Source organism: Arachis hypogaea, chromosome 12 (genome assembly GCF_003086295.3).
Source record: "Arachis hypogaea cultivar Tifrunner chromosome 12, arahy.Tifrunner.gnm2.J5K5, whole genome shotgun sequence".
Lineage (NCBI taxonomy): Eukaryota > Viridiplantae > Streptophyta > Magnoliopsida > Fabales > Fabaceae > Arachis > Arachis hypogaea.
Window position 1 is genome coordinate 3,762,309 of NC_092047.1, and position 20,749 is coordinate 3,783,057.

The window sequence follows — 20,749 nt, forward strand, 5'->3', positions numbered from 1 at the left end:
GATATAATATATTTGAAATTTATATCAAGATACCCTGAAAAATAAAGGTAGTGAATTATTTAAAAAGAGAACCACACAAATTAAAAAATATTTCAAGACTTAAAGTGTTTGTCATCACAAAAACCACACACACAATTATGTGAAACCTCATGAACACAATGCTGGATCATACGTTTGATTTTAGAGTCATCAGTGAAAGGAAATGAGACCCATTGGGTACAAACTGCACACACGATTGAGTGAAGTTAATAGGAACGAAATCGTTGCTGATGGCCTCACTACAACTTCTTCGACTACTTCAGGTACATGATTATCATCTTCAAATATGGAAAGTATATTCTTTGAATCTTGACTGCATTAGCTATTCATCACCTTGGGAATCTGTTTGATAACGTGTCCAAACCCAAAAAGGAAGAAATAGTTATTAGTGTAAAATATACTTTTTGTCTCTGAAGTTTGACAAAAGCTTCAAAAATACTCCTAAGTTTTATTTTGTTTCAATTTTGTTCTACAAGTTTTCGATTTGCATCAAATATACTCTTAACGGTTAATTTTTCAAAAAATTTAAGACCAATTCAACAACGATTTCACAAGAACAACCCTCAACACAAGCAAATCAAGCATAATTTTTATACATTATTGTTAGATTAGTCTTAAATTTTTTGAAAATTTAGCCGTTAGGCATATATTTGATACAAATCGAAAACTTCTGGAACAAAATTGAAACAAAATAAAACTTAGGGTATTTTTGAAACTTTTGTCAAAAGGGACAAAAAAATATACTTTACCCTATTTATTATTACAGAACCTTTTCTTAGTATTAGAAATAGCTTATTATAGACATCTACTACTATTTATTTTATGTAAGATTCAATCTATGAGCAAAAAACTTATACACCTTATGCATGCTGATTCCTTTCACTATTCTACATGAATCTTGTAACAACAGCTAACTCTATGATCATAAAGAATTGACAAAGACAAAAACACATTTTTGCAACTATTTTCTTTCCACAAATAAAGTTATGATTTATTTTTTCTCTGTGCAAAAAGCAAAAAAGAAAGAAAATTATAGAGAGGAATAGAAAAATATACCAAAAACAACCAAAGCTTTTCAATAATGAGTGCCACCAACTTTCTCCATCATGTCTTTGCTTTTCAATAACTTGAAGCCAAAATCAGAAAACACACGGTTTCTGTTGCCCAATACATAAATCCAGCTTAATTAGCACCTCAAATGAACATAGAATTAAATGAAGATGTATAGCCAATGTATAGGATTACATCTCGATATGTGCACAAGCTACCTGCAGAAGATTGTAAAAATATTAAATTTGATACCTCCATTTATTTAAAAATAAACACCCAACTGTTGGATACAAAAAAAAATGCGATTTTTTGGATAAAATATGAGAGTTAACAAGTATTACAGATAACAATGACTGTTTCCGAGAGTAAGAAAGGATATTTGTTTAACTAGAACTGCAAACTGAGAGCTTTCCCGATAAATGAAAGAAAAGAATGCAAATTTTCCAGTTGGCATATGAGTTCAAGTGATCAATGTTGTTTAAAGAAAGAGAAAAAAAATTGACTTGAAGGAAAAGGAAATTTATGCATGTGTGAATTTCATTGTGGTAGCATGAGAAACATGAAGGTTAGAGAATTACCTGTTCAGAAATCTCTACTCAGAGAATTTGTATGCCATTGACTTGAATGGTGGGGATGTGGGAAATTTTGGACCAAATTTGTTGATGCTTGTTCTTGCAGTGTTCGCCCAGGAAATGACAGCCATAAATTTGAAGTAGTAAGAGAGAGGGAGGCAGTTTTTCTCCTGCAATATTCTCCAGCTTATGACACCCTGAAATGTGTAATTGTTGGAGGGAGGAAGGCAGCTTTTCTCCTTCCATATTCTTCAGGTTTGGACAGTCTGAAATGTGTAGTTGTTGGAGGGAGGTGAGGCAGAGAAGCTCGTTGCAGTCCAATGTCTGCAGATAATCGAACCCCCATATCCGAAGAGTGGTAAGGGAGGGAAGGCGAGGCAGCCAACCCACCTCTGGGTTTGGACAGTTAGAACCATCAATGAAAAGATGAGGGAGGTTGTCCAAGTTGCCCAACCATGATAGACCCCTCACTTGTTCCTCACATTTTCCTACCCTAAGCTCTTTCAGGTTAGGTGGCAAACCTCCCTCTGGCAACCTACAAATGTTTGGGCAACCTCGTATGTCAAGATACTGTAAATTTGGGAGAAGAGTATTCATGCCATTGGGCAGCATAGTCAGCTTTGAACAGCCTTCTAACTTCAAAGTTTGTAGATTGCACATGTTGCATAATGACTCGGGCAATATCTTAACAGCACTGCAAGAGAGATCCAGATAGCGCAATTGGATCAATTTTTTAGCTATTGAATCAGGAAATATATTGAGTGTACCAAAGGACAAAACTCTCAAGTATTTATTCTTTGACAATATGTCACATGGTAATGTTGCGCGTGCTTTCCAGAAACGACCTCCATGATTGATATACAATAATGTCCTCAAAGATTCACTTTTACTAGAGGAGCATATTTTCTCAGGGATTGAATGATTGTATGACAAATGCCGAGTTAGAATACTCATCTCTTCTTTTTCACCAAATCTACAACAAAGATCTCCAGCAAGAAAAGTTGCCAAGTCATGCATGAGATCATGCATCACAAAATACTTTTCATTATATTGGACCCGCTTGAAAAATAGTCTTGAAGCCAAGTGATCAAAACACTCGCAACCGACTTCTTCTAAAGTCTCTCCTGTCCTTGGTGGTCGTAAAAAATCTTCAGCCATCCACAACAAGATTAATTCACCTTTATCAAATTCATGATCTTTGGGATACAACGAACAATAAACAAAGCAACGTTTTAAATGAGCAGGCAGATGATAGTAACTTATTAACAACGCAGGAACGATCTTACTGTCTGTCATAGAAAATTGCCAAATATCACTAGATAGTACTTTATTCCATTCCCCAGCATCATGCTTTGACCGCAACAAGCGTCCAAGTGTTTCTGCAGCTAACGGCAAGCCATCACACCTCTCGACAATCTTTCTACCTATTCCTTCCAGTTCCGAGCTCCCATTTGATTCAGGAAAGGATGCATTGTCCGCAAAAATAGACCAACAATAGTCGTCTGACAGTTCCTTGAGAGTGTAGGAGTTATAGTGTTGGACTACTCGACCAACATTTTCCTTGCGGGTAGTTACAAGAATCGTGCCTCCTTTTCTCCCATGTTGAAAAGGGGTGACAAAACTATTCCACTTGTCAACATCTTCACTCCAAACATCGTCCAAAACAATGAAGAACTTCTTTTCTGACAGTCTTTCCTTCAAATCTTGTTGAAGTAAATCAAAGCTTTCAAGACTACAAACACCTGCATTGATCCCCTTTATAACATTCTTAGTAGTCTCAACAACATCAAAATTTTCAGAAACACAAATCCATACTTTCAGATCAACCCCGTCCATCAAATCCTTATTGTTGTACAGCCATTGTGCTAAAGTTGTTTTACCAACCCCGCCCATACCAACAATAGAGATGACGGACAAGTTATGATCATTGTTGTCATTTAGCATCTTGATTAATGCCTGTTTGTCATCATCCCTGCCATAGACAGTCCCGCTTTCAAGAGAAGTGGATGGAGTTCTCCATGAGGAGCTACCCGTTGGAATCTCTTTCAGACCAAGGCTATCTTTAAGTTTCTGAAGATCTTCTATTGTTTTAAGCACCTCGTTTATCTTAGTCACCATCTCCCTAGCAGATAAATTAAGGCGGAGAGGAAGGCGAAGGCGTACCTTCTTGCGAATTTCAGCTTTGATTAAGGCACGGTCCAACAAGTCATCAGCAGTGTAGAGAGCATCCCTGAGACTATCAAGCCATTTCCTCACACTATCGTTTCCAAACTGCTTCTGCTCGGCGTCAGCGGCCAGAGCTTTTGCAGCCAAGAGAGCAGTCTTGAGCCTCTCAACCAACTTTCGGTCCAGCTTCTTGCTCACCACCGAGTTGACAAACTCAGGTGAAATGAGCCTGTTAAGAACAAGGCTAATGGAGCCAGATACTAAAGCTCCAACAACAAGTGCTTCAGCCATGATATGATACAGATCACAACAACAGCAAATGAATCAGTGAGTGATTGGATTCTCAGAATGTAAGGAAGAGAGAGCAATATTGCAATAATGCTTGCGAGGTATTCAACAATAATAAAAGGCATATAAGTGAGAATATACTTCATTTCTATATTATTCTTTGAAGGTTGAAAGTTGAAACACAATATTCAAATAACAAAAGGGTGACCAACCGAAACTAGTCTTTGTGGAAATTAATTAACTATATAATTTAATGTAGGATCATCATCATATGATATCAATGCATATCATTGTTAATAACAATAATGGATAGTATGAGATTAAAATATGTTGGCATTTGGCAATATAGCATAGACATTGACTTCAAGTGGTAGATGCCTTCAAGGTTACTCTTCTTTGTTTTTAATTGGTTAAATTGCACAGTTGGTCCCTACACTTTCAGTGAAATTGCAAATTAGTACCTACACTTTAAAAGTTTATAATTGGGTCTCTAAAGAGAATTAAAATTTGTAATTTAGTCCCCGCCGTTCAAAAAGCGTTTGATTTAACAGAATATTCTCAGAATATTCTCTATTTTGAACATGTGAGCTGCACATGTTTGACAACAGAGACCAATTTGCAATTTTAGTGAAAGTATGGGGACCAACTGTGTAATTTAATCATTTGAAGTGACCAAAATCTCCCTAGGCTATTTGAACCTACCCCGTCCCTCTCCATGTCATGACCCGAACCAAGCCATGACTGGCGCTCAAGGGACAAGTCCCTCAGCAAGCCAAACGACCAAATTTTCAGAAAAACGGACAGAATCTCCTCTGTTTCTAGGACCTTACCAACATAAATATTAACTCCCTGTATTAATAATAAACCTCCATTTCCAAGACGACAACAACAACATACTCCAAATTATATCCACAACCAAATATATCCAAAATACGCATCATATATATATATATATATATATATATATATATATATATATATATATATATATATATATATATATATCAAGTTGATAACTAGAGTATATAGTTAAAACCATAAGTCTTACATAACCAAATCATAATCACTACCTAAACAGTTCAAGATTCAAAATAACATAACTCACACGAGGATCCTGCCTATGATATATGGAGCATTGACATAATCTAGATTTTGAGCAAAGGTTCCATTACATAATTACTTAGCCCTTGGAAAGAAGAAGGGCTCACCAAAATGACTAAGATCTACTGAGGGGCAGGTAGAATGGAACCTGGAATGACTCCTGTATCTGAAAAACATGGGAATATAATAGGGTGAGTTTTGCAACTCAGTGAGCAAACATTACATCTATAACCCACACGAGACAATACAGAGTTTACCTTGAAAATTATATTTCTTTTCAGAGATGAGAAATTCATATTAATTAATTATACAAACATTAGATAAATAGTTAAGCGGATGAACTGAAATGGGAGTTCTCATTCCAGAAGTCAAATCAAATCAAATATTACACACCTAGGGCGGCTCCACCTCTAAGGGTAGCCCTTTCCTCTAGTGTGCCCGTACGGTATAACAGATCCAACGTGTGGCCTACACGTTAGGCTAGCAACGCCCCTGCTAGCTGAGGTCTGAGCCAGATGCATCTAGGTTAACGTCATAACCGCCGTTAACTACGGTTTTCTAGTCAGAGTCTCCCAGACCAATCCAAACCAAATCACTTATAAAAATCTCTAGTGCTTATAACATACTACTAAATTCCATAGCAAATCAATATATATAGGATTGCATACTAAAATTTAATTAAATTTACATAAGGTTAAATAAGAAAACATTTATACTTTACAAAATATATAAATATCGTCTCGTGTGTATTTTTATAAAATTGTAAGTTTCACAAATCAATATTTATTTTCAAAAATTCAGAAATCACAATAATAAAATATTTTCAAACTCCAAAATTAATGATTCAACATAGGTATTGATAATAATATATTTAAAAATAATTATAGATATAATATCCACTCACAACTTGATTCAAAAGAACCGGAAGCAACTCTGAGCGCGTCAACGAGCTACCACATGATGTCCAATAATTCTACAACTCTAGAAATATGACAAAAATGATATTTGTGAGCTACTAATATTGTCAATTAACATAATCTTACTCACCTTGACAAAAGCCCCAAATTTTCTAACCCTAATAACCCTAATTCGGATTTATACATACCCATAAATATATAGATGACAAAAATTGGGAATATGGCTAATTATTGAGTCAAAGAGTTACCTTGAAGCCTCAATAATAATTGGAACTCAAAGTTGAATGCTTCCTTCACTTATTAGTATGAGCTTCTTGATTTGGGGTTGTGAAAAATAAAAATTTACTTTGGATATAGATGATATATTAAAATAGAGATAAAATAAAAGGGTAAAATGAAATCTGGTGTGTTGTAGTTGGATGAAGATTTTGAAATGAAGAAGATGGAATGGAAGAGAAGATGAAGGAAAAGAGAGGGTTTGGTTTTGATTTGTATGAAGGAAATGAAAATAAGAGAGAGAGAGAGAGATCGGGGAAGGCTCGAGAGAATAAGGAGGGGGAAGGGGTTTAAGTGGGGGCATGTGCCACCCACGTGACTATGCACTTCTGTTTCCTTTTTTTTTTTTTCTCGTGGGTATAACATTCTCTCCCCCTAAAAAAAATTCGGTCCCCGAATTTTGAACTTATATACTACGATAGATGTAATTATTACCTTCAGACTCAAATAAATATGGATATTTGTCGCGCATGGTATCCTCCACTTCCCAAGTTGCTTCTTCTACCGAATGATTTTTCCAAACAACTTTCACAGATGCTATCTCTTTAGAACGTAGTTTCTTTACTTGGCGATCAACTATAGCCACTGGTTCCTCTTCAAATGATAAATCCTCCTGTAGCTCTATGGCTTGTGGTGCAAGCACATGAGATGGGTCGGGAAGGTATTTGCGCAACATTGATACATGAAAGACTGGATGAATCATAGACAACTCAGGCGGCAATGCCAAGCGGTAAGCAACTGCACCTATTCTGTCCAATATCTCAAATGGACCAATGTATCGAGGACTAAGCTTGCCTCTTTTCCCAAACCTCATCACTCCCTTCATAGGCGACACTCTCAGAAATACCTGATCACCCACTGAAAACTCTAAGTTACGCCTTCTGTTATCAACATAAGCCTTCTGCCTACTCTGAACTGCTAATAAACGTTCTCTTATTATGCGAACCTTCTCAACCGCATCTTGTACCAAATTTGGCCCTAAAAGCTTAACCTCACCAACCTCAAACCACCCAATAGGTGACCTGCATCTTCTCCCATAAAGAGCCTCAAATGGTGCCATTTGAATGATGGCTTGATAACTATTATTATAAGAGAACTCGATCAAAGGTAGATAGCTGTCCCAATTCCCACCAAAATCTAGAACACAACACCTTAACATGTCTTCCAATGTCTGGATCGTCCTCTCTGATTGTCCATCGGTTTGAGGGTGAAAAGCTGTGCTAAGATCCAAACGAGTTCCTAACACTTTTTGAAAAGATTTCCAAAAATGAGAGGTAAACTGGGGCCCGCGATCTGAAATAATGGACACTGGAATTCCATGTAACTTAACTATCTCATCAACATAAAGTTGAGCATATCGAGATGCACTGAAAGTTGTTTTCACCGGAAGAAAGTGAGCTGACTTCGTCATTCTATCCACAATTACCCAAATTGAATCAAAACCTTTAAAACTACGAGGTAAACCTGTTACAAAATCCATTGTAATCCTTTCCCACTTCCATTCAGGTATCTCAATCTGTTGTAATAACCCAGCAGGTCTTTGATGTTCAGCTTTAACTTGTTGGCAAGTTAAGCAATGAGAAACAAAAACTCCTATGTCTTTCTTCATGCCTTCCCACCAAAACAATTGTTTCAAATCTTGATACATCTTATTGGAGCCTGGATGAACGGTATACTTAGAATTGTGAGCCTCCTCCAAAATAGCTTTCTTCAAGTCGGGGTTATCTGGCACACATAAGCGTTGACCACAACGCAAAACATCTTGATCAAGAGAAAAGTCTGAGTTTCTCCCATTGCAAACATCTTCCATAAGCTTTCTTAGTTTCGGATCATCACTTTGTGCAACCTTGATCTGTTCTATCAGGGAAGATTGGGTTCGAACATGTGCTAAGAAAACTCCTGATTCTCCAAGATCAAATTGAATTCCACTGGCCTCCAATTGATGGACTTCTTCAACAATTGGTCTCCTTCCAAGAGTGATATGGGCCAAGCTACCCATAGATTTCCTACTGAGGGCATCTGCTACAATATTTGCCTTTCCAGGATGATACAAAATGGTACAATCATAATCTTTCAGCAACTCCATCCATCTCCGTTGCCTTAAATTTAAATCCTTTTGTTGGAATATATACTTCAAACTCTTGTGATCCGTATAGATCTCACAGGTCTCACCATAAAGGTAGTGTCTCCAAATCTTTAAAGCAAAGACGACCGCTGCCATCTCCAGGTCATGAGTTGGATAATTCTGCTCATGCTTCTTGAGTTGTCGCGAGGCATAGGCAATAACGCGGCCATACTGCATTAATACACAACCAAGTCCTATCCGAGATGCATCGCAAAAGACTGAGAATCCTCCAGACCCAGAAGGTAAAACAAGAACTGGTGCTGAGGTTAGACAAGACTTAAGTGTCTGAAAGCTTCCCTCACAAGCTTCTGACCATTGAAACTTCACATTCTTCTGAGTTAACTTGGTTAATGGTGCCGAAATTCTCGAGAAGTCCTTGATGAATCGCCGATAGTAGCCGGCCAACCCTAGAAAGCTACGAATTTCTGTCACTGTAGTAGGCCTTGGCCACTTCTGAACGGCTTCAACCTTCTTTGGATCCACCATGATTCCATCTTTTGATACCACATGCCCCAAGAATGTCACTTGATCAAGCCAAAACTCACATTTAGAAAACTTAGCATAGAGCTTGTGATCTCTTAAGGTTTGTAACACAATCCTCAAATGATACTCATGCTCCGTAGCACTTTTCGAATACACCAAGATATCATCGATGAAGACGATAACAAAGCGATCTAAGAAAAGTTTGAAGACTCGATTCATTAAGTCCATGAAAGCTGCAGGCGCATTCGTCAGACCAAAGGACATTACTAAGAACTCATAGTGCCCATAGCGAGTACGAAAAGCGGTTTTTGGAATGTCTTCCTCTTTTATCTTCAATTGATGGTACCCTGAACGCAGGTCGATTTTTGAGAAACAGGTAGCTCCTTGAAGTTGATCAAACAAATCATCAATCCTTGGCAATGGATACTTGTTGCGAACAGTTATCTTATTGAGCTGACGATAATCCACACATAGTCGCATCGTTCCATCCTTCTTCTTTACAAATAGAACAGGAGCTCCCCACGGAGAAGTGCTAGGACGAATGAATCCTTTCTCTAGCATATCTTCCAATTGAACTTTTAATTCTCGTAACTCAGTTGGAGCCATACGATAGGGAGGATTGGACACAGGTTGGACTCCCGGAGCCAATTCTATGGAAAACTCAACTTCACGGTCAGGCGGCATCCCCGGTAGCTCATCAGGGAACACGTCAGGGAATTCTCTAACAATAGGAACCTGATCAAGACTAGGCACTTCGGCATCAACATCTCTAACAACTGCCTGAAATCCTTGGTTTCCCTTATCCATCAATTGCATAGCACTCATAGATGAGATGATGCTAGCTAAAGTGGGACAGTCATCACCCTTAAAAACAAAAGGTGAGATACCCGGTATGTCAAACTTCACAGTTTTGGAGTAACAGCCCACATCAGCATGACAAGCTGCTAACCAATCCATGCCTAAGATGACATCAATATCTTCCATTGGTTCTAAAAGGATCAAATCAGCTAAGGTTTCAACGGTATTAATTCTAACAATACAAGACCGAAATACGACTCGAACCATCATGGAGACTCCAAGCGGAGTGCCAACATGAAATGGGTGGGATAACAGTTCAGGTTGTTTATCGAAACGAGATGCAAGATGTGGAGATACATATGAATAATGAGAACCCGTATCAAATAACACTCGAGCATCTAAAGAACAAACTTGTAAAGTACCTGCCACCACAGCATTAGAAGCTTGAGCATCTTGACGTGTTAAAGCATACACACGTGTCTGACCTCTTCCTCTTTGGCTCCCTCCTCTGTTATAAGTCTGACCCCTACCACCAGCTCCTCTGCCACTAGGACCAGAAGAATTCCCAATAGACATAGCTGAAGATGATGGCATTGGTGTTGTAGGACGTGCAATACCTGGAGCAAAGCCTCCTTTAGGATTTGGACAATCCCTCCTAAGATGACCAGATTGACCACAACCAAAACATGCACCAGTAGCCTTGAAACATATACCGGAATGGTAACTCCCACACTGAAGACAATAGGGCTGAGCTGGGCTTGTCTGATTTGAACCCTGTGCACTAGATTGAGAGGTGCTCTTAACAAAAGGTCTGGGATTCGAAACACTCATGGGAGCAGATCCAGAAGAAGCAACCCCACCAAAAGATGCTTGAGGACGAGCTCGATACCCCGAATAACCTTGCTGATTAGTTTGACCATGATGAGACTGAAATCCTCCTAAACTAGATCCACCAGAAAATTGTCCCTTCATCTTGGGCTTCTTACCAACATCCATAAAAGCATTTCTCTCCGCTATCCCAGCTTCAATTCCATAGGCAGAGTTTAGGACATCCTTAAAAGACATGCGTCCGACTTCAGGCATAAGAGTAGTGAACATAGGTTCTGCCAATCCACGAACGAAACGACAAACTTTCATCTCTTCTGAATTCACCAAGTACGGAGCACTCTTAGAAAGTCTAGTAAACTCCTTAGCATACTCAGTCACTGTCATATTCTCTTGCCTTAATCTTTCAAAGGCAATTGCATCTTCTGCTTGCTTGTTAGCTGGATAAAATCGAGCAAGAAACTCTTCAGTAAACTCTTCCCAAGAAGGAGGACGAAGTCCAGTTGCTTCTTTGCTCTCAAGAAGAGACTCATACCAATATCTTGCTGAACCACGCAAGTTGTAGGATACTAACTCAACAGCCCATTCTTTGGTGCACTTGAGAGCTCGAATAGCTTTCTTTGCATCCTCTAGATATTGTTGTGGATCTTCATCCAATGAATCTCCATTGAAAGTGGACGAATTCAACTTCAAATACTTTTCAATTGGCGGCTCTTGATCCCCAAACAATTGATGAACCCTATGAGGCTGAGGATTTGGCGCATTAGGAAGTCTCGCTTCACCCCTATTTTGATTTGTTAGAACCTGTAACACCGCATTAAGAGTTTGATTCATTCCCCTCAATTCAGCTGCTAAGTCCGGTTGAGCCTCTCTTACTGCGGGGTTCTCTTGAACTCTCTCGCGGGGTATCTCTCCTTCGCGCCTATCAGCTATCCTTTGGCTCCTTGGCCTTTGTCGAAGCGCTCCAAGTGGCGGAGAAACTGCCCTATTGGATTCAGCAGTATCAGGAGCATTAACAGCTCCACCACGTCTTTTCTTAGGTGGCATCTTCCACCTATTGAGTAAATAAGCGATTGGATCACCAACGACATATGTATATGGAGTTCAAAGACAATAGGACAGACAGAAAGAATTATGAGACCAAAAGATTGAGGACGACTTCCTATAGGCCTCTAGTAACATCACACTTTGTGAAAATGGGCCGGCTTCCATTTGCACAATTGTGATCTTACTAAAGGGCACTTGCTCCATATTACACAGGAAAACCTAAAGCTCTGATACCACTTTGTCATGACCCGAACCAAGCCATGACTGGCGCTCAAGGGACAAGTCCCTCAGCAAGCCAAACGACCAAATTTTCAGAAAAACGGACAGAGTCTCCTCTGTTTCTAGGACCTTACCAACATAAATATTAACTCCCTGTATTAATAATAAACCTCCATTTCCAAGACAACAACAACAACATACTCCAAATTATATCCACAACCAAATATATCCAAAATACGCATCATATATATATATCAAGTTGATAACTAGAGTATATAATTAAAACCATAAGTCTTACATAACCAAATCATAATTACTACCTAAACAGTTCAAGATTCAAAATAACATAACCCACACGAGGATCCTGCCTGTGACATATGGAGCATTGACATAATCTAGATTTTGAGCAAAGGTTCCATTACATAATTACTTAGCCCTTGGAAAGAAGAAGGGCTCACCAAAATGACTAAAATCTACTGAGGGGCAGGTGGAATGGAACCTGGAATGACTCCTGTATCTGAAAAACATGGGAATATAATAGGGTGAGTTTTGCAACTCAGTGAGCAAACATTACATCTATAACCCACACGAGACAATACAAAGTTTACCTTGAAAATTATATTTCTTTTCAGAGATGAGAAATTCATATTAATTAATTATACAAACATTAGATAAATAGTTAAGCGGATGAACTGAAATGGGAGTTCTCATTCCAGAAGTCAAATCAAATCAAATATTACACACCTAGGGCGGCTCCACCTCTAAGGGTAGCCCTTTCCTCTAGTGTGCCCGTACGGTATAACAGATCCAACGTGTGGCCTACACGTTAGGCTAGCAACGCCCCTGCTAGCTGAGGTCTGAGCCAGATGCATCTAGGTTAACGTCATAACCGCCGTTAACTACGGTTTTCTAGTCAGAGTCTCCCAAACCAATCCAAACCAAATCACTTATAAAAATCTCTAGTGCTTATAACATACTACTAAATTCCATAGCAAATCAATATATATAGGATTGCATGCTAAAATTTAATTAAAATTTACATAAGGTCAAATAAGAAAACATTTATACTTTACAAAATATATAAATATCGTCTCGTGTGTATTTTTATAAAATTGTAAGTTTCACAAATCAATATTTATTTTCAAAAATTTTAGAAATCACAATAATAAAATATTTTCAAACTCCAAAATTAATGATTCAACATAGATATTGATAATAATATATTTAAAAATAATTATAGATATAATATCCACTCACAACTTGATTCCAAAGAACCGGAAGCAACTCTGAGCGCGTCAACGAGCTACCAAATGATGTCCAATAATTCTACAACTCTAGAAATATGACAATAATGATATTTGTGAGCTACTAATGTTGTCAATTAACATAATCTTACTCACCTTGACAAAAGCCCCAAATTTTCTAACCCCTAATAACCCTAATTCGGATTTATATATACCCATAAATATAGAGATGACAAAAATTGGAGATATGGCTAATTATTGAGTCAAAGAGTTACCTTGAAGCCTCAATAATAACCAGAACTCAAAAGTTGAATACTTTCTTCACCAAGTAGGTTGAAGCTCCATGATTTAGGGTTGTGATAAAAGAAATTTGAATGAATAAAATAGAGAAGAGAAGGAGAAGGAATTAAGATGAAAGAAGTGGGTTTAATGATGGTGTGTGTTTGCAAGAAGAAGAGATGAGAAGATGGGAGAGATAGATGGGAAAGAAGGGAAGAGGAGAAGAGGGTTTTAGGTTTTGTTGGAAGGAAATAAAAGAAAATGAAAGAAGGAAAGGGGGGACGGGAGTTTTCGACAGATGGGGGAGAAGGGGAGAAAATTTAAGTGGGGGCATGTGCCCCCCACGTGCTTTCCATCCTTTTTTTTTTTTTCAGTTATAACAAAAACGGACAGAATCTCCTCTGTTTCTAGGACCTTACCAACATAAATATTAACTCCCTGTATTAATAATAAACCTCCATTTCCAAGACAACAACAACAACGTACTCCAAATTATATCCACAACCAAATATATCCAAAATACGCATCATATATATATATATATATATATATATATATATATATATATATATATATATATATATATATATATATATATATATATATATATATATATATATATATATCAAGTTGATAACTAGAGTATATAGTTAAAACCATAAGTCTTACATAACCAAATCATAATCACTACCTAAACAGTTCAAGATTCAAAATAACATAACCCACACGAGGATCTTGCCTGTGACATATGGAGCATTGACATAATCTAGATTTTGAGCAAAGGTTCCATTACATAATTACTTAGCCCTTGGAAAGAAGAAGGGCTCACTAAAATGACTAAGATCTACTGAGGGGCAGGTAGAATGGAACCTGGAATGACTCCTGTATTTGAAAAACATGGGAATATAATAGGGTGAGTTTTGCAACTCAGTGAGCAAACATTACATCTATAACCCACACGAGACAATACAGAGTTTACCTTGAAAATTATATTTCTTTTCAGAGATGAGAAATTCATATTAATTAATTATACAAACATTAGATAAATAGTTAAGCGGATGAACTGAAATGGGAGTTCTCATTCCAGAAGTCAAATCAAATCAAATATTACACACCTAGGGCGGCTCCACCTCTAAGGGTAGCCCTTTCCTCTAGTGTGCCCGTACGGTATAACAGATCCAACGTGTGGCCTACACGTTAGGCTAGCAACGCCCCTACTAGCTGAGGTCTGAGCCAGATGCATCTAGGTTAACGTCATAACCGCCGTTAACTACAGTTTTCTAGTCAGAGTCTCCCAGACCAATCCAAACCAAATCACTTATAAAAATCTCTAGTGCTTATAACATACTACTAAATTCCATAGCAAATCAATATATATAGGATTGCATACTAAAATTTAATTAAATTTACATAAGGTCAAATAAGAAAACATTTATACTTTACAAAATATATAAATATCGTCTCGTGTGTATTTTTATAAAATTGTAAGTTTCACAAATCAATATTTATTTTCAAAAATTCAAAAATCACAATAATAAAATATTTTCAAACTCCAAAATTAATGATTCAACATAGGTATTGGTAATAATATATTTAAAAATAATTATAGATATAATATCCACTCACAACTTGATTCAAAAGAACCGGAAGCAACTCTGAGCGCGTCAACGAGCTACCACATGATGTCCAATAATTCTACAACTCTAGAAATATGATAAAAATGATATTTGTGAGCTACTAATATTGTCAATTAACATAATCTTACTCACCTTGACAAAAGCCCCAAATTTTCTAACCCTAATTCGGATTTATACATACCCATAAATATATAGATGACAAAAATTGGGAATATGGCTAATTATTGAGTCAAAGAGTTACCTTGAAGCCTCAATAATAATTGGAACTCAAAGTTAAATGCTTCCTTCACTCATTAGTATGAGCTTCTTGATTTGGGGTTATAAAAAATAAAAATTTACTTTAGATATAGATGATATATTAAAATAGAGATAAAATAAAAGGGTAAAATGAAATCTGGTGTGTTGTAGTTGGATGAAGATTTTGAAATGAAGAAGATGGAATGGAAGAGGAGATGAAGGAAAAGAGAGGGTTTGGTTTTGATTTGTATGAAGGAAATGAAAATAAAAGAGAGAGAGAGAGATCGGGGAAGGCTCGAGAGAATAAGGAGGGGGAAGGGGTTTAAGTGGGGGCATGTGCCACCCACGTGACTATGCACTTCTGTTTCCTTTTTTTTTTTTCTCGTGGGTATAACACTCCAACTCTCTTACTCTTACTTTCTCACTTTCTAAAATGACACTGAACCCCACCGCTCTCTATCTCTCACCTCGGTTCACCGTCGCTACGCCGGATCCACCGCATTTGTGCTCACGAGTCGGGTCTCGCCTCCTTTCTCCATCTCGCCTCTCTCTTCCGACAACTTTTTCTTCTCTTCCAATCCCAATACTGAACACCGACGATAAATGAAAGAGAACCATTCCAATCCCAAACATGCTCAAAGAGAACAATTTAATGTCTAAGAAAAAAATAGCAACAAATCAACACAAAAATAGCAACTCAATTTATTAGTGAATCCGGCGCGGTGACGGAGGCGAGAGGCACGACGATGGTGAGCTGAGGTGAGAGACAGAGAGCGTTGGGGTTGGGGTGCCATTTTAGAAAGTGAGAAAGTGAGAGTGAGAGAGCTGGGGAGGGGTAAGGTGGATTCAGATAGTTTAGGAAGTTTTTGGTCATTTTCAAATGATTAAATTACACTGTTGATCCTCATACTTTTACTAAAGTTGCAAATTGGTCTCTATTGCAAACATGTGCAGTTTACATGTTTAAAATAGAGAATATGCTGAGAATATTCTGTTAAATCAAATACTTTTTGAACGAGGGAACTAAATTACAAATTTTAATTATCTTTAGGAACCCAATTACAAACTTTTAAAGTGTAAGGACTAATTTGTAATTTCACTAAAAGTATAAGGACCAACTGTGTAATTTAACTTTTTAATTCCAAGAGATGCAACAAATTAAAATTGCAACTTGAGGAAGGTTTCAGACTATTTTCACAACCCAGCTAATATTTTAATAAATAGTTGAATAGTTGAAACATTTAAATAGGCAAATAATTGAAATGATTATTAAATTTAAATGTGATAGAAGAATGTGAAATACCTATCCAGTATTCACATGTATAAATAATACTTTTTCTTTTTTACTAGAAAAATGATATTCCTAGTCAGCAACTAATATGCTATGTTGGCGACTCCGTTAGCAAATAAATAAGCACTTGAATCATTTTGTCAAATAGAACATATTTTTCAGTCATTTTGTTATTATTATCTATTGAGACTATTTTTGTCAAAATCTGAATTTTTTGACAATCAACATGGCTATTTACTCTATTTTAAATTTCACGAGACAATTTAATTTTCCTAGCAAGTAACAATGAAGCTAAATCATTGCATAGTTGATGCAATTCTTTGAGCAGTCAGTTTAGAACTAGTTAAGGTCATGTTGCTTGATAATTGCAGGTACTTTGCAGATTACTTGTGTAAATGATTTTGCTATAGTGGTAGGCTTAAACTTGTACTAGAATGAGCTTGTGGCAATGTTGATGCAGATGGTGATGAACATAGGTCACATTTTCAACACTACATTACTAGTCACTTGAAAAAGTTTTTAAATACAAGTGCAGTCCAATCCTTGAGAAATTCAGTGTTTAAATTGATGCTCTAATACATGAATAAGATTAACATAATCCATTATGCTTACTTTTCAATAATATATCCCTTGTAGAGATCATTTCAGGGGAGAAAAAAAATCATATCAATATTCTCACCCCAGATTTGCCAATTGAACAACACACATGGTAAAGGCAGTCTAAAGATTTGCTCAAATCTACATTGCATCACACATCAGTTCTTTAATTTAAGATGAAGATTTTCTCCTTCCAATCATTCAGCTCACACTCATTGCTTGTCACTGAAAGATACATCAAATCAAAGGCATATCTTTAATACATTGCAAATTCAGTTAAGTATAGAGTTTCTGGATGATAAGATAAAAGGATATCTAACTTTCATAATGACATCAGTTATCTTTTTATCTTATATATATATATATGAAAAAAAAGGTAGAAGTCATAAATGACTCTGCATTTCTGTTGCTTTTTCTTTACTGAAACTGCAATTCAAGATTCTGTCCAGAACTGCAATGCTCTCGTGGCAATTGCTGCTTAATCCTCAATGTATCCCCTGAAACACAAATTAAAAAACATTACAAGAAGTGTTTGTCATCACAAAAGCGCCACACGCTTATTGTTCTACGTTCTCTCTTTTCTTGTTTATTTTTTATACCATTTTTAGTAATGCAGATATGTTAAAACCTCATGAACACAATGTTGGATCATTGGTTTAATTTTGATCCTTCTATTTTGAAAGCTCATACATCTCATGCATGCTGCTTCCTTTTACTATCCGACATGAATCTTGCAAATAACAGCTGGCTCACAAAGAATTGGCAAGACAGAAAGACCATTTTATAACTTTTCTTTCCACAAATCAAGCTATCATTTATTTTTTCTCCATGCAAAAAGGCAAAAATAAAATTATAGAGAGAAACCGAGAAATATACCAACAACAGCAAAAGCTTTTCAATGATAAGTGCCACTTCAACTTTCTCCATCATCTTTGCTTTTCAATAACATGAAGCCAAAATGAGAAACACAGTTTCTGGTTCCCAACACATCAATTCAGCTTAGTTACCACCTCAAATGAACTTAGAACTAAATGAAGAAATATAGTCAATGTATAGGATTACATCTCAACATGTACACAAGCTACCTACAGAAGATAGTAGAAACAATAAATTTGAATCATCCATTTGTTCAATACATCTAAAAAAAAAATCTCAAATGTTGGATACACCAAAGACAAAAAATTTCTCTGTTTGACAGATGAGATAGATATGAACACAAACACCGTGTTCAGAAATACTAACAAGACACCCAATTTATTTTTTTCATTTTTTTTCTTTCATTATTCATATCAAATTTTTATAATTATATTTTTTATTATTTAATTTTAAACGTATATTAGTAAATGCTGGATTATTGGTTTCTTTAATTAGTGAAAAAGACTGAGACATCATTTTGTGATGAGGTGCATATAAATCAAGCTAATCAAGTAATCATAAACTTTCATTCCACCTTAAGAAGGATGGTACATATACGTTTGAAATTGAACTACAACCAAGATATCTTTCTCTAACTAACTAACTGACATGCTTGCATACACGCTAAACTCATGAGAATGAGATCAATATTTTGTCACAGATTCTAGGCAGAAGCATGCCCTATGTTTCTGGAACCTTCAGGAACACAAATATCCAGGAGTTGGAACAAGCAACAGCATATATGCCAAAGAAACCGGCGAGTCCGATTGAGCTGAGCATCACAGGCAGTGTGTATGTGACAATTATGCTTCCAATCCATAACACTAGAGCGCATATAGCTATGCAGAGGCCGCACACCCTTGTTGGAAAAATCTCAGAGCAGAGTAAGTTTGGAATTGGTCCATAGGCTATCTTAAAGCAGCAGAAGCAAAAGCATAAGCGAGACTATCAACACAGGAATCGCAGCGAGTCGTAGTTGCCTGCATATTAAGGAATCTGTTTTTGACAAGTAGACAACAAATAGAAGCAAATAGAAAGATGCTTAAAAAGTATACTTTTTTCAAACTATCCTAAAACATATTTGAACCTTCCATTTCATGGAGCAAGTATTTAACCAACTCTGGTGGCCAATTTGAAGGGTTAAATTTTGAGATCTCCAGAGTGTCTTCAAAATGATAACCGAAATACACAACTAAACAGGTACTAAACTGCCAAACCAAAAAAAAAAAAAAAGCGTACCTTGTTCCTGAGATATCTATGAGCCTCATGCTTAAAGCATACCAGGAAGAATCAACAAGGTTGTGACAGCACTGATTAGGAATGATGTAGATTTGGAGCTAATGCCAATATCTTTAAGAAGTGTTTCAACACCCACCTCTTGAAGAATTTGAGGAGTGTAATATAGCAGATGTCAGCAAGGAAGTTCAACCAAAAGAGGAAACCATTCAGGTGACTGACAATAAGACCGATGGAGACAAGGGTGCAGATGAGAATTGTTCAGTTGGAGATACTGAAGAAAAGAAGGCACAAAATGGAGCAGAGAAGATGATGGAAGAGGCTAGTAAGCCAACTGACGAAGGCGGATAGGAGAGAAAGGATTTATCAGATGTTGATGTTGCCATTTGAATTCAAGCTGTGTATCACAGTTACCAAGTGAGGAGATCAGAGCCATTGGAGAAATTGAAGGAGATAGCCGAAGTCAGTAAGGAGTTGACTAATGTCAAAACTTCTATTCAAGCGTTTGAGCACTCTTCTGATCTACAAAATGATGAGAAGCAGAGGATTGCACTTGGAGAGAATATAATGAGGCTCTTGCTGAAGCTGGAAATTATTCAGATATGTGTTATTGATGCTGTTTACTTAATATCAAATCAGCAATTTCTTTTCAATATACCTTGATTTGGTAATAAAATGTTGAATAAAAAGTATGTATTTGTTTCGTTATTTTTTGTTTCAGTCACCACTTGATCTGGCATTGAACGTGGCAGCAGAACCTAATGTGGCACCAAATGAAGCACCACTTGATGAGGATATTGCAGCATCTGAATTCAACATGGACAGTGGAACAGAAATTTTAAAGCATGAACCAGATCATGAAGAGGAGGAAGTAGAACCTATTATGGAGCTTCCAATTGGATTGCTTGATGAAGAAGAAACAATAGAGTCCAAATCTGTGAAGCGTGATAAAGATATGGAACGTATGATGGAGCTTCCGGTGGGGTTTCTTGATCAAGAAGGAACAATAGAATCCGAACTTGTGAAGCAAGTTAAGGCTGAAACAGTTCCACCCGCTGTAGAAGAGGAATGTAGTGTTGCTGCAAAAGACACTCAACCAGAGCCCAAACAGCAGATGGAAGAGCAGGAAGAGGTTCAATCTTCTGAGGAATCATCAGGCTGGGTGAAGGTTGAGATCTCGAAAGAAGAGGAACTCAAAAACCGAACGCATTGATTTGGCAAATGCTTCATCAATTGGAATAGCTGCTTGAGAGAATAATTGGGATAACAATATACAAAACAGTGGCAGCGATAGAATAACAGAAGTCAAAAAAATAAAAATAGAAACAAGAGACCAAAATTTTAACGCGGAAAACCCTCTTAATGTGAGAGGTAAAAACCACCGGTCATTCGGACTAAAAAAGAAAA

The 20,749-nt window shown here is 36.9% G+C and overlaps 2 protein-coding genes and 1 long non-coding RNA gene across 3 annotated transcripts; 1 reads left to right on the plus strand and 2 right to left on the minus strand.

Annotated features, from left to right (window-relative positions):
* Window positions 1-35: 35 nt before the first annotated feature.
* On the minus strand, window positions 36-4,237 carry LOC112726436 (putative disease resistance RPP13-like protein 1). Its single transcript, XM_025775820.3, has 3 exons — window positions 1,668-4,237; window positions 1,096-1,307; window positions 36-381 (listed from the first exon to the last, which is right to left on the minus strand). Exon 1 carries the CDS (start codon window positions 4,116-4,118, stop codon window positions 1,686-1,688), a length of 2,433 nt encoding a protein of 810 aa, XP_025631605.1. The 5' UTR covers window positions 4,119-4,237; the 3' UTR covers window positions 36-381; window positions 1,096-1,307; window positions 1,668-1,685.
* LOC140177192 (uncharacterized) lies at window positions 108-20,668 on the plus strand. The gene is made up of 2 exons (XM_072210120.1): window positions 108-302; window positions 18,768-20,668. The coding sequence occupies exon 2, from the start codon at window positions 20,034-20,036 to the stop codon at window positions 20,553-20,555; it is 522 nt and encodes a 173-aa protein (XP_072066221.1). The 5' UTR covers window positions 108-302; window positions 18,768-20,033; the 3' UTR covers window positions 20,556-20,668.
* Window positions 12,321-15,578, minus strand: LOC114924854 (uncharacterized). The gene is made up of 3 exons (XR_011869010.1): window positions 15,308-15,578; window positions 15,056-15,132; window positions 12,321-12,423 (listed from the first exon to the last, which is right to left on the minus strand). It is a non-coding gene; the product is annotated as an uncharacterized lncRNA (long non-coding RNA).
* Window positions 20,669-20,749: the final 81 nt, after the last annotated feature.

What these genes read in the sequence shown, in the direction of transcription:
- LOC140177192 (XM_072210120.1), top strand. Translation starts at nt 20,034, where the DNA reads ATGTATTTGTTTCGTTATTTTTTGTTTCAGTCACCACTTGATCTGGCA.
- LOC112726436 (XM_025775820.3), bottom strand. Translation starts at nt 4,118, where the DNA reads ATGGCTGAAGCACTTGTTGTTGGAGCTTTAGTATCTGGCTCCATTAGC.